The 12,476-nt window shown below is 39.0% G+C and overlaps 3 protein-coding genes across 5 annotated transcripts; all 3 read left to right on the forward strand.

The window, feature by feature from the left end:
* The first annotated feature begins 736 nt into the window (after window positions 1-736).
* Window positions 737-2,607, forward strand: LOC131024360 (berberine bridge enzyme-like 18). Its single transcript, XM_057953868.1, has one exon. It carries the CDS (start codon window positions 787-789, stop codon window positions 2,380-2,382), a length of 1,596 nt encoding a protein of 531 aa, XP_057809851.1. The 5' UTR covers window positions 737-786; the 3' UTR covers window positions 2,383-2,607.
* A 6,353-nt stretch (window positions 2,608-8,960) lies between these two features.
* Window positions 8,961-10,256, forward strand: LOC131025901 (uncharacterized). The gene is made up of 3 exons (XM_057955681.1): window positions 8,961-9,581; window positions 9,712-10,164; window positions 10,233-10,256. The coding sequence occupies exons 1-3, from the start codon at window positions 8,961-8,963 to the stop codon at window positions 10,254-10,256; spliced, it is 1,098 nt and encodes a 365-aa protein (XP_057811664.1).
* A 358-nt stretch (window positions 10,257-10,614) lies between these two features.
* LOC131024361 (uncharacterized) lies at window positions 10,615-12,019 on the forward strand. 3 transcript variants are annotated; one of them, XM_057953870.1, is made up of 5 exons: window positions 10,615-10,666; window positions 10,772-10,832; window positions 10,924-10,988; window positions 11,225-11,304; window positions 11,392-12,019. In XM_057953870.1, coding segments are annotated over exons 1-5 (252 nt in total). In that variant the 5' UTR covers window positions 10,615-10,622; the 3' UTR covers window positions 11,394-12,019. The 3 variants fall into 3 exon arrangements, with proteins under 3 accessions (XP_057809853.1, XP_057809854.1, XP_057809852.1); XM_057953871.1 differs by lacking the exon at window positions 10,924-10,988; XM_057953869.1 differs by lacking the exon at window positions 11,392-12,019 and having other exon boundaries at window positions 11,225-11,385.
* Window positions 12,020-12,476: the final 457 nt, after the last annotated feature.

Genomic DNA, 12,476 nt, shown 5'->3' on the forward strand with positions numbered 1-12,476 from the left:
GTAATTTTTATTTTCGTAAAAAACAATTTATAAAACAAAGAAATGAAGAGTGGTACACACAATATTATGGGACAGAGAATCCCATCTGGAAATTTGTAGATGAAAGCCAGCAGTCGTTTGGTTTGAAGAACAAAGCTAGTTAGTAAATTTCATGAACCGTGAACGATGTGAATTTTTTAATTATGAAAAACAAGGAATTTGTTCTGAAAAATAATGAACTAAAAAAATTAATTTTTTGTCTCCATGAAATTTGAACCTAGAATTTATGAAATTCATTTAATAAAGTAATAAATCAACCACAAATTTTCAGGATCGGAAGGCTATATTAATAATTCTTTGTTTATATTTTAAGAATAAATATTCATTTAATTCGATAATATTGCAGCAAATAAAGGTCCAAAACCAAAGTGATGAAGACCGGTTAAGAGAGATTGTTGAGAAGATTGGTAAGAAACGTATTGGGGATCTCCTTGGGGAGTCTGACCGGAGGAGATCCAAAACCAAAGTGATGAAGACTGGTGAAGAGACTGTTGAGCCAGAACTACCAACGGCGGCGCAACCGCGGCGCCGATCGCCACGACTAATCAAAAGTCTTCAATAATATTGCAGTAAATAAATTAAGGTTGGAGTTAGACTAGTCGTCTCTTCTTATCTTTGAATAATTAGCATAATAAACACGAGTTTGGACAAACATGTATGGTATATAGCATACATTTTCACATAGAAATTCCCAAACAACTTCTATAAATAGAAGGCTAACAAACAAGACTAACATCAACAGAACAAATGGCGTCTCCTCATACTCTCACATTCCTCTTCTTAATTTTCACAAACCTCTTACTCTTCGGAGCTTCTTCATCTATAGATCATGGCTACGACGATTTTCTCGAATGCTTAACCGATCAATTCCAACGCTCAAACTCAGCTACTGATATAATCTATACCCCTCAAAATGCAACCTATGCATCTCTTTTACTATCACAAAATCTCCGGCCAGCTTCCAGCTTGTTGGAGAGACCCGACCTCATCGTCACGCCCTTCCACGTGTCCGAAATCCAGGCAGCAATCTACTGCTCCCGGATGCTCGGCCTGCAGATCAGAGTGAAGAGCGGCGGCCATGACTATGAAGGCCTTTCCTACACCTCCGCAGCAACGCCTTTCGTCATCGTGGACATGAGAAACTTCCGATCAGTAACCATCGATGACAAGGAGAAAACTGCAAGGGTGCAGGTGGGTGCAACTCTCGGCCAACTCTACTACACAATCTCCCGAAAAAGCAGGACTCTTGCTTTCCCAGCCGGTGTTTGCCCGACGGTGGGCGTGGGCGGCCACTTCAGCGGCGGAGGATACGGCATGATATCACGCAAGCATTCCATCGCCTCCGATCACATCGTGGACGCCATATTGATCAACGCTGACGGCAAAATCCTGGACAGGAGAAGCATGGGAGAAGATCTGTTTTGGGCCATCCGAGGAGGCGGAGGTACAAGCTTCGGGATTGTTCTGGAATTCAAGGTGACGTTAGTCACTGTTCCAGAAACAGTCACCGTCTTCAACGTGACGCGAACATTGGAAGAAAACGCGACGGAGATAGTCCACAAATGGCAATACATCGCCGATAAGGTCGATGAGAATCTCCTGCTGAGGCTATTTTTGAATCCCGCCAACTCCCCGACGACGGGAAACCGTACAATCTCAGCCTCGTTCACGTCGCTGTACCAGGGACGGACTCGCGATGTTCTGCCGATAATGGAAGAGCATTTTCCGGAGCTGGGATTAACCGAAGAAGATTGCATTGAGATGAGCTGGGTAGAATCCCTTCTCTTCTTCGCAAATATTGAAAATCAAACCCTAGACGTGTTGGTGGATCGGACGCCGCAGGGCGGCTTCGGCTCATCTTACTTCAAAGGGAAATCTGACTATGTTAGCGCTCCAATCCCGGTGGACGGCCTGAGAGAGATATGGAGGTTCCTTCTAGAAGATGAAGGTTCTAGCTTGCAGTTCAGTCCGTATGGAGGAGTCCTTAACACATTCTCCGAATCTGAAACACCGTTCCCTCATCGGAGGGGAAATATATTCATGATCCACTACGGCGTGGGATGGAGCAACCTAAATGAATCGCAAGCACGTATTGACTGGATCAGAGGGCTCTATAGCTTCATGGCGCGCTACGTAACCCAAAATCCGAGAGCTGCTTACTTCAATTACAGAGATCTTGATATTGGGAGGAACAATCAAGGGAACACCAGTTACGATCAGGCTAGTGTTTGGGGCCTCAGCTATTTTAAGAACAATTTCAGAAGATTGGTTCGTGTGAAGACCAAAGTTGATCCGTCAAACTTTTTCAGAAACGAGCAAAGTATTCCAGCGTTGGCGTCGTAGAAAGGACGAGTTGTTCATTGATTTAGTAATTAATAAGGAATTAATAAAAATGACGAATAAAAATGATGTGTGATGAATTTGATTTGCTTATTTATATATATTGGCACATGCCATGCAACTGTAGTACTTTATGGATTCGTTTGTTAGCCATAATAAGAGTGAGATATATATCTATAGCACTCTAATGCATTGTTTGCTTTAAACATCAAAGCCATTTTTAAATTAGTTGCCTTATCTGTTTGATTCTGTATCATACTTGAGAAGTGTGATAGCGTAACATCTTTTTATATATATATATATTACCAAACATGATATTGATATCTAATAAATTAATAAATATTCTAATAAAAAATATCATACATTATCCCAAACCATGTAACAAACGAGCTATAAATATAGGGAGAAGTTCCATAAAGAACTGCAAATAAGTAGAGAACGGAGAACAAATCTAAAAATTTACGAATAATTAGTCTATAATTTCGATGAATAAATCAATGTATCTTATGAATAAAATTTTAGCCTGGGTTCGAATCCTGAGAGGGGCGGGATTTTATATATTTTTACTGTATTTTTACGGAATACATATATTCATTAGTTATGCTGATATATTCGTTAAATTTATAGATTTATTCATTGTTCTCCGTTCTCTACTTATTTGCAGTTCTCTATGACTAAAGATTAGATGCGATTTTTATCTTAAGGTTAATCAAGTAACTAGTATACGCCCATTCGTGCGATGCACAAAGGACATCGAAATTAAGAGGTATTCAGATTAAAAAATTTAAGGAGGTTGGTATATTTTAAATTATAATATCGTTAAATTTTATGAAAAATATTTTAATACACATTCTTCATAAAGTAGGAGATTCAAATATTATATGACAATTTATTCGTATGCATGCCTAGTTTATATATGGATTGGTTATTGTGAAAAACCTATAAGTATTAACGCAAAAAGAAATTATGAAAAACTCATGCAAGTTTAAAACATGAATATAGTGAAAAAATAAAATAAAAACTTGAAATAAAAGAGTAATAAAAATAATTGCAGTCTTGCATAATAAAATGTACATAATTTTCATGATTTCATAAAATATTTTATGCAAATAACAAAAAAGATGAAAAACTAACTTCATTTATAAAATAAGAGAGAGAAAGAGATTAATTTTAAAAAAATTAATTTGAATGTATAAATTTAAAAAAAACCTATTATAAATTAAATTAAAGCTCATGTCATGATATTTAATTTGATATGAGTGTTAAATTTTTTAATTAATTTAAATATATATATATATATATATATATATATATATATAAATTTTAGGAAAAACAAAAATTCTAAATGTAAAAAAAAAAATTAAAGAAAAGAAAACAAAAATTGAAAACTTGCAAAGATAAAGAAAAAGGAAAAAAGAGGGAGAGAGAGAGAGAGAGAAAGAGTGAGTGATGGGTAGTTGGTTAGAAGTGAGAGAAATTGGTTAAATTTAGAGAAAATGGGAGAGAGAAAAATTTAGCGCTAAAAAGTTACCGTTATACTCATCTTTTATATTAGATATAGATTTTGATTTTTAATGTAACCGCTTTTAACATAAAAATCAAGTCTAATTTGTTCTTTTTATTAATTATTTCAAGTTAAAGGGAATATGAACAAATCGAACTTTGATTTTTATATTATTTATAAAATTAATGATCCTAATAACAATTTATGAAGTATTAGAATAAAAATAAGTGTCTAAAACAAAAAAGATAATGTTAACGAGGGCTAAACGCGAGTGGTGCTCACATATGGTGCTCACATAAAATATGTAGCATAACATTCCTCTCTCTCTCTCTATATATATATATATATATATATAAAGGTGACGGTTCAATGGGAAAATATATATTTTGAAAGAAGAGAGAAATTGTTGGAAAATTAATAGAAATATCCTATCATTGTTTTGATGATCCCAAAACACTTAGTTCCTCTTCATTAGACTAGAGTTATTCTGGACTCAAGTATTAGAGTCCATGTTTTTAGCTAAACTAAAAATCGAAGACTGAAGATTGAAGGATTGAAGTTTGAAGACTGAAGAGTCGAAGAACTGAAGTCTGAATATTGAAGTGCCGAAGACTGAAAATCCAAGATTGAAGACTGAAGTTCCAGTCAAAACTGAAGACCAAGACTCAAGATGTGTTTTCTTTGTTGTTTTTGCTCCTTTGTATGTCTTGCCCTGTACCTCGACTGATTTCTCATCAGTTTTTCTTTTAATGAAAAAGAACTTCTTTTTGATCTCAACCTGAAGACAATGACTCTTTGTCCAGGCTCTGATTAATGTTTTTCTGTCTTGTCCTTGTCCTGTTTGAACTGTTGCGTTCTTCTCTCTGAGTACAAGTTTTTGGATCTTTTGTTAAGGGGGAATAATATTCACCCTGTTTAATAATTTGTGCTTTGAGTTTTGTCTTTTTCTTGGTTAGAACTGTTGTGTGGTTTTGACATCATCAAAAAGGGGAAAATTGTTGGGAACTTAATGAAATATCCTATTCCTTGTTTTGATGATACCAAAATCAATAGGTTTCTTTTGTAATAGACAAGAACTGCTTGAACTCAAGTGTTAGAGTTCTTTTTCTAGTTTAGCTTGCTGTTCTGTAGACTGAAGACTGAAGAATGAAGGACTCAAGACTGAAGACTGAAGTTGCCGACTGAAGTATCAGTCGAAGAATTAGTTTTGACTGATTACTTAATGCGTGCCACGTGGAATCAGCGGACTGATACTAAAGTCAAGTATCAGTTAAACATTCTTCCTCGGACTGAACCTCCAACATTCAAAGGAAGCCACGCACTCCAGAAGTACAGCCACATTAAATGCAGAGATCTCAGGATCATCCTTTCTCTGCAGAGGTCACTCCTCTTTGGTGATTACCTTTTCAGAGATGTCGCATCTCCTGCTCTTCAAGATAGCCGTTCTCACCAAACAAGGAACCTCGAAAATTGAAGCCTCAGCCCAAGTTCAAATTATTCTCTAACAGAAGAAATCTTGAAGACCTTCTCCGCCAACGGATCTATTCAAGACTTCTCCTATAAATAGCGCTCGAGGATCACTTCAATCTTCACCGATTCAACGACATAAGCTGAAACTCTGCCAAAATTGTTTCTCAACAAAAGCCTAGACTCTCCAAAGTTTGAATCGAAGAAGAGAATTCCAAAACCAAAAATCAGTCACTACTGATTACATAAATTCTCTTAGACCTTAGGCAAACCTCGTTTATCCAAAGCCTAGGTCAAACTAACTGTAAAGAACTTGTTCTTTGAAGTTTAGTTGGCAAGTTTTCAAACCTCCCTTCAACCGACTGAATCGAGTGTTTGTGTTGTAAAGGAGTTCAGAAAGACGTTCTGTTTCCGTGAGACCCTAGTGCCCAGTGCGTGCTAGGAGTGAGAAATCCAACAAGGTGTGTTGGTACTGAAGATTGGATCTTCAGTTGTTTCGGTTGTGTGCACTGATGAGCCCAGGTTTGTGCTCTGTTTTTGTGTTTGTTTTAAGTCTAGATCGAGTCTTTTTCCTTGTGTTTGTGTCGTTTGGTCGCCTGGGAGGGCGTAGTTCAATGGCAGGACCAGCTTGTGGGCAAGAGGTGCTCCAGGGGTCGAAAGTGCTGTCACTTCTCGTGAAAGAGGTATGCGCTGGAAGCAAATGGGATTTGGGGGCAAAACCATCCCTTATGCCCATAAGTACCGCACGAGAGCTGGCAGGCAAAGAGAAGGAAGGCAGGGGAAGAAGACGAAGGCACAACAGGCGGGCGAGGAAGGATTACAAGTGGGAGTCCGAAAAGGGCGGAAGGCGACAGCTATCCAAAAGAGACCGATAAGGCCAAACCACCGCCTTATCCAAAAGGAAACATATCTTCATGAAGATTAGGTCTGAAAGAGGATAAGCATCTCCATGCTTGCATGGATCCGGCCGCACCTCATGGGCTGGGCCTTTGTTGCCCTAATGACTCCTATAAATACCCGACGAGCTTCAAAAGCCAAGGGTGCTGAAATTCCGTTCTGTTGTGCAGTGTTTGAGAAGTGAAGCTAGCCCAGGCTGTGGGCATAATCTAGTACTTTTCTGTTCATGTTTTGCACGGCACTTTTGGCCGTAGGTACTTCTATTTTCATTTAAGTAATTTCAATTCCAGTTATGTTTTCCTTTACATCTTTTGCTTGTGTTATTTACGTTATGGTTGGCTAAATTTTATATTCTGATTTGGGCAAGATGATCTAAGCATGAACGAATAAACTCGAGAGGTCTAATTTGGGCATAACAACTATATGAGCATATTTCCGATACACTAGGTTTGATTCCAAAAAGGTTGTAACAACTTGGTTAATTAATTGATCACTAGTTAACTAGGAAGTTCTGACCACAAGTAATAATTTGGGCATAAGGCGAGTTGCCATCGACCTCCGAAATAGTACAACTGGTGTTGGAGCCGTGACTGCTGTGAAATATCGGCGTAAGAGTTAAGTGGGTCTATCTAGTTCTTAAAGCATTCTGGGCAAAGCACAACTAGCGATAGGCCATCGCAGAGAGCGTGGATGTTGCCCGGGGTAGTTGATTTCCATTAGCTGACCCTTCTAAGGGATCATAGACTGAAAGGATAGATTGGGCAAGGGGTTTGTTGTGTGCGTGACGAGTGACAATAGGGGCACAACAATTCTTATGCCTATAACCACTGGTATGCGAGTATAGTGATTTATCTTTGCACCGATGATCGAGTGTTAGTTCATGTTTAGTGATTCGAACTCAAGTCAAAATTGTTTTGTTATTTGATTTATCTACTTTGTTATTTCAGTTTAGGTTGGAAACCCGTTCTGCCCATAACCACGTTTTGGTCAGAACACTGCAAGATACAAAACCCTTTTAGTGACACCCTTGCAGGAGAAGTTACTGCTCAGTTCCCTATGGATTCGACTCTGGACTTACCACTAGCTAATCTAGTTGTGGGCACAGGATATTTTATTTGCACAAAGCTCAAACGACAGCTTCGTCAAATTGGCACCGTTGCCGGGGAACTGAGAGCGCTAGTAATTTCTTTTGTATTTTTTTTGTGTGAGTTTTGCCTTAACGTTTGTGTATGCGTCGTACCAGGAGTGTAGGTAACGGAGATCTTTTGTTTAACGAGGAGATCGAGAGACTTATACGACGGAACAACGGTGACAGGCGCAGGGCAGAGCAAGAAGCACGGGCAAGAGAAAGGCAATTAGAAGCAGAGAGAGAGATGGTAGAAAATCCGGAAGGACAGAATGACAACAACAACAACAACAGGACCCTTCGAGACATGATGTTCCCAAGCAACCTGAATCTCAGGCCGTCAGCAATAGTGTTACCCGAGATCACTGGAAATTGGGAGTTGAAGCATACACTAATCCAAATTTTGCCCAAGTACAGTGATATGCCCAGAGAGGACCCTCAAAGGCATCTACAAGACTTTGAGATGGCGTGTGGAACAGTGCGCACTGCAAGTCAAGCCCTTGGCGAGTACATCCGACTCCTCACTTTCCCATTCTCTCTATTAGAGGGAGCGAGGGAATGGTTGTACGATTTGCCCGAAGGAAGCATTCGGACCTGGCAAGAGCTGTAGAGCAATTTTTTGGAGCGATACTTCCCAGCCGCCCGAATCCAGAATTCGAGGACTCGAATAAGTAACATCAAAATGGGGACGGGAGAAATCCTCTATGAATACTGGGGAATTAAGGTTCAAACAGATGTTGGCCAAATATCCACAACACCAAATACCGGATCATGATCTTATTCGGTATTTCGTGGGAGGACTCCGAAGGCAAGATAGGCAATGGTTACACGCTGCATGTGGAGGATCGATCCTAAACAAATTCGCAGCGGAGGCTTTCAAGCTCATAGCCGATATGGCCGAGGAATCAAGAGATGAGGAAGGGACTATAGTCAGAACTACTCCAGTGCCGGTCCCTTCTGCCCAAGACGACAAGTTGGACAAACTGTGCAACATGTTTGAGAAATTCATGACAAACCAAGGAACACCAAATCAAGGGATTCCCAGCATTCGGAAACATGTGAAGGCATGCCAGCTTTGCATGGCAAATTCACATGCAACCGATGAATGTCCACAACTTTTCTAAGATGAAGAGCTTAATGCTATTGGGCAACAGCCAGGAGGAAATAATGGAGGGCAAAACCAGAAACCTTTTGAGCCCTACAGGCAGCAGTACAACAATCAAGGATGGAGGTAAAATGAGAACCTTAGGTACGGCAACAATAACTTTTTGGGGCCAAACCAAGGGCAGACGAGTAACCCACCACAATACTCGCAACAACCTCAACAGGCAAGAGGATCCTCCCTATCAGAGCTCGTGCATCAAATGGCCCAACAAAAAGTAAAGTTCCAGCAAGAATGCAGAATGTGAACTCTCAACTATCGCATCTTGCCCAAGCAGTCGCCAGACTTGAAAGCAAACAAGGGGAACTCCCAACCCAAGTGGAGGTAAAGAAGGTGAATGCCATGACGCTCAGAGGAGGAAAGGAGTTGCCCGAAGTTGATAAAAAAAAAGTCAAGAAAAGCTGGAGATCAACGAGCAAGTCGGAATGGGATCAGCAGATGAGGAAGAATTTGCCCGAGAGAAAGAGGCAAAGCGAAAGGCGACAGGGAAGGGAAAAGAGAAATCATGCCAGACTGAGCCCATAATCCCCTTTCCAGGCAGAATGGCCAAGGAACAAGAGAAGGAAGAATTAACCGAACTGGTTAAAATCTTCAAAAAGGTGGAGGTCAATATGCCTCTTTTGGTCGCACGACGCTCTATGCCCAGATGTGCGAAATTTCTCAATGAACTCTGCACTCGGAAGGTCAAATACACTGATGATGCGAAATTTCAAGTTGGAGAGTCCGTATCCGCGGTTTTACAACGAGATATGCCCATAAAATGTGGGGATCCTGACATGTTCTACATTCCATGTGTAATAGGAACCATGAAGATGGAGAAGGCAATGCTCGACTTAGGGGCGTCCATCAATATTATGCCCTTATACATGTACCAGGACCTGGAGATAGGACCGCTGAAGCCCACCCGTGTGGTAATCCAACTGGCAGATCGATCAAATGTCTACCCAGAGGGAATATTGGAAGACGTTCTGGTCAAAGTGGAGGAACTCATCTTTCCAGCGGACTTTTACATTCTCGACATGGGGAAGTCAAAAGCACGAGATCCGGTCATGCTTTTGGGCAGACCGTTTCTAAAGACTGCCAGGACTCGCATTGATTGTAATACGGGCAAGCTAACATATCAGTTTGAAGGGGAAACGGTGACCTTCGACATATACAATGCCATGAAACATCCAGCCGATACAGAGATGCATGGTGAAAAGTGTCGACATGATCGAGAAGGTTGTTGAGGAGGTTTTGCCCAGAACAGCATTCAAGGAGCCATATGACACTATAATCCAGAATGGCATAACCGAGGAAGACTTGCAAGAGGAGCATTTGCAAGAGGCGGTGAAGATACTTGATGCGTGGAGCGAAGGGGTCAACCACACAGAGGCGCTGAAAATCCCCACCCTGAAGGAAGAAGACCGACTTGTTCCATCAATCCAGAGGGCACCCAAGCTCGAGCTGAAGTCTTTGCCCAAACACCTCAAGTATATCTTCCTGGGCGAGGATGACACTTTGCCCGTAATCATCAATTCAGAGTTGACACTTGAAGACGAGAACAAAGTCAAGATGACTTTAGGGAAGTACAAGGAAGCAATTGGATGGACCCTAGCCGACATTAAGGGCATAAGTCCTACATTAAGGGTATATCTTCCTGGGCGAGGATGACACTTTCAAGTAATTTATGTGTTGATTTTTGGTGAATTTTGCAGATATTCATGCTTGCAAGGGAGTAGTATAAAAAAATGAATGTTTTGACTTATCGAACCTACATATATCTTCTCCTGCTGCATTAAGATGCTGGCCTCTAAAGTTTCATTTGCTTTTGTATGCGTCATTTTCTAATATAACTTTTGAGGCAGTAGTAAAGCACCCGGATTACCTATTTATGACATGTGCACTTGATTATGATTCATATATTATTCTTTTTTCTCAATAAGCATGCAAAATTTGGTTGGAATTGTTAGTCTGTTATATGGCATCCAATGACACATGCATGAAAAGTTGTGAGCTAGTTCATGGCCTGGTGAAATTATATATCTTGAAATGCTATGATTGTAAATTAAAATATCATGTCAATTCAGGCAAATGATGTTCGAAAAATGAATGAGACAAGATGTGTGCACAAAGATCATGTTTCTGCAGTGTAAGTCTCAACTACTAATATCTTATAAATCCTAAATTTTGAGGTTCTGATTTAGTATTCAGTTCAAACATTTTGCTTTACTAATTTTTGATGGCTCATACTCAGAATGGATATTGATTATTCACCAACTGGCCGTGAGTTTGTAACTAGATCTTATGATAGAACTGTAAGAAATCTGTTTCTCATGTTTATTATTTGTTGAATCATTATGTTTTCTTTCTAAGTCACATCTTTTGATGTCCATAATGCATTCGCAGGTCAGAATCTTCCAATATAATAGTGGTCACAACCGAGAAATATATCATACTAAGAGAATGCAGAGGTCAATTGAAATTTAGAACTATTAATGTTTCAATCGTTCTTAATTCTTATACAATGATGTGTTTCTCTTGCAATACTCTATTGTGAATTGTGAACTACTGTTACTCTATCTATGATTAGGTTCTTTAGATAAGAAATTAACTCAATTAGATTAGTGGCTAGGATTTATGCTTCTTGCTTCTTACCACGTCAGACATGATTTCCTTTTGCTCTTATGCATACTTTTTTGATCTATAGGGTCTTTTGTGTGAAGTTCAGGAACGACGGAACTTTGTATTCGACTTTGGAAGGCCAAAGCGTCCGAGCAACTGGGAGTTGTATGAATCTCTCCCTTTCAACTAATGATATTTCCTTTTTTGTTTCTGGACAATATATATTCTCAAAATTCTTTACTTGACATGCAGAGATTGGTTTCTGATTTATTATCAAATTTCTTCTAATCTGGAGAGAAAGAGATAGGAGAAAAAACATTAAGGTATGTATGTAGGTGTTGAAAAAATAATTATATTGAGATAAGAAGAATTAACAGTTAGATTTGATAGTGAGGAGCTGATGGAAAATTCTATCATTTTAACATGTATTTTTATTGAGATTAAACTTTTAATTAGGTCAAGAAACTAAGGTATTTACTTTTGTGTGTGCATTGTGAGAAATTTCTTGTAGCGTGTTGTCTGAAATTTCTTGTAGTGTGGTACAACTACTTGAATAAGAAGTAAATAATTTATTGGATCTGTTGCATTATCATAAAAAAGTGCATATACATATAGTTTATTGAGAATGTTATTGGCTTGAATTTTTGCAGACATTATAATGAATGGTAGTTTGGAAGCAAAGGGAAGAAAGAAAAAGTTGAGGCTCGAACAACACTGCATCTTTGGAACTTGATTTTGAATTTCTTATTAGATTTTGAAAAATTATTAGATTTATAGTTGAAACTTGATGCAAGATATTCTAGATGATTTTAATGAATGTTGATGATAATTGATTGTGTAATTTTGTATTTGTTGTTTAATATTTTTAGTACTAATTTTATTTTATTAAAAAATTGCTTTTGTATGGGATACAAAATATATCTAAAAATATTTTTTTTAAATCCCCAAATAACCTACAAAACTGGTTATTAACCGGTGTCTATTAGTACAAAAGACACCGTTAAAAATGATGCTGATAGAAACCAGTTAAAAATCGGTGTCTTACATACCTACAAAACCGGTTATTAACCTGTTTCTATCAGCGTCATTTTTTGGACCACTACGAAACTGGTGCTTTAGAGCATCCGCAACGCTCTACTCGATGGCTTACCCGAGTAGAGCATTGCCATCGTGTAGGGGCGTTGCGGGGGGGGGGGGGGGTGTGCTTGAGCATTACTCGAGTGCTCGTGTAGCACTCGAGCGGCGCGTGCTGCGCACGCGCCTCAATTAAAAAAATAAAATAAATTCCAACGGCTTTTTTAACGTCAATTTTGATTTTTTTTTCCAACGGCTCTTTA

The sequence above is a fragment of the Salvia miltiorrhiza genome, chromosome 5, assembly GCF_028751815.1.
Source record: "Salvia miltiorrhiza cultivar Shanhuang (shh) chromosome 5, IMPLAD_Smil_shh, whole genome shotgun sequence".
Classification (NCBI taxonomy): domain Eukaryota; kingdom Viridiplantae; phylum Streptophyta; class Magnoliopsida; order Lamiales; family Lamiaceae; genus Salvia; species Salvia miltiorrhiza.

Bases quoted from the DNA above. Each gene is read 5' to 3' on its own strand.
- LOC131024360 (XM_057953868.1), top strand. From the start codon at position 787: ATGGCGTCTCCTCATACTCTCACATTCCTCTTCTTAATTTTCACAAAC.
- LOC131025901 (XM_057955681.1), top strand. From the start codon at position 8,961: ATGGGATCAGCAGATGAGGAAGAATTTGCCCGAGAGAAAGAGGCAAAG. The intron at 9,582-9,711 runs GTCATGCTTTTG...TGAAACATCCAG, and splicing joins AGTCAAAAGCACGAGATCCG to CCGATACAGAGATGCATGGT. The intron at 10,165-10,232 runs GTATATCTTCCT...TGAATTTTGCAG, and splicing joins GCATAAGTCCTACATTAAGG to ATATTCATGCTTGCAAGGGA.
- LOC131024361 (XM_057953869.1), top strand. From the start codon at position 10,623: ATGAATGAGACAAGATGTGTGCACAAAGATCATGTTTCTGCAGT. The intron at 10,833-10,923 runs GTAAGAAATCTG...ATGCATTCGCAG, and splicing joins CTAGATCTTATGATAGAACT to GTCAGAATCTTCCAATATAA. The intron at 10,989-11,224 runs GTCAATTGAAAT...TTTGATCTATAG, and splicing joins CATACTAAGAGAATGCAGAG to GGTCTTTTGTGTGAAGTTCA.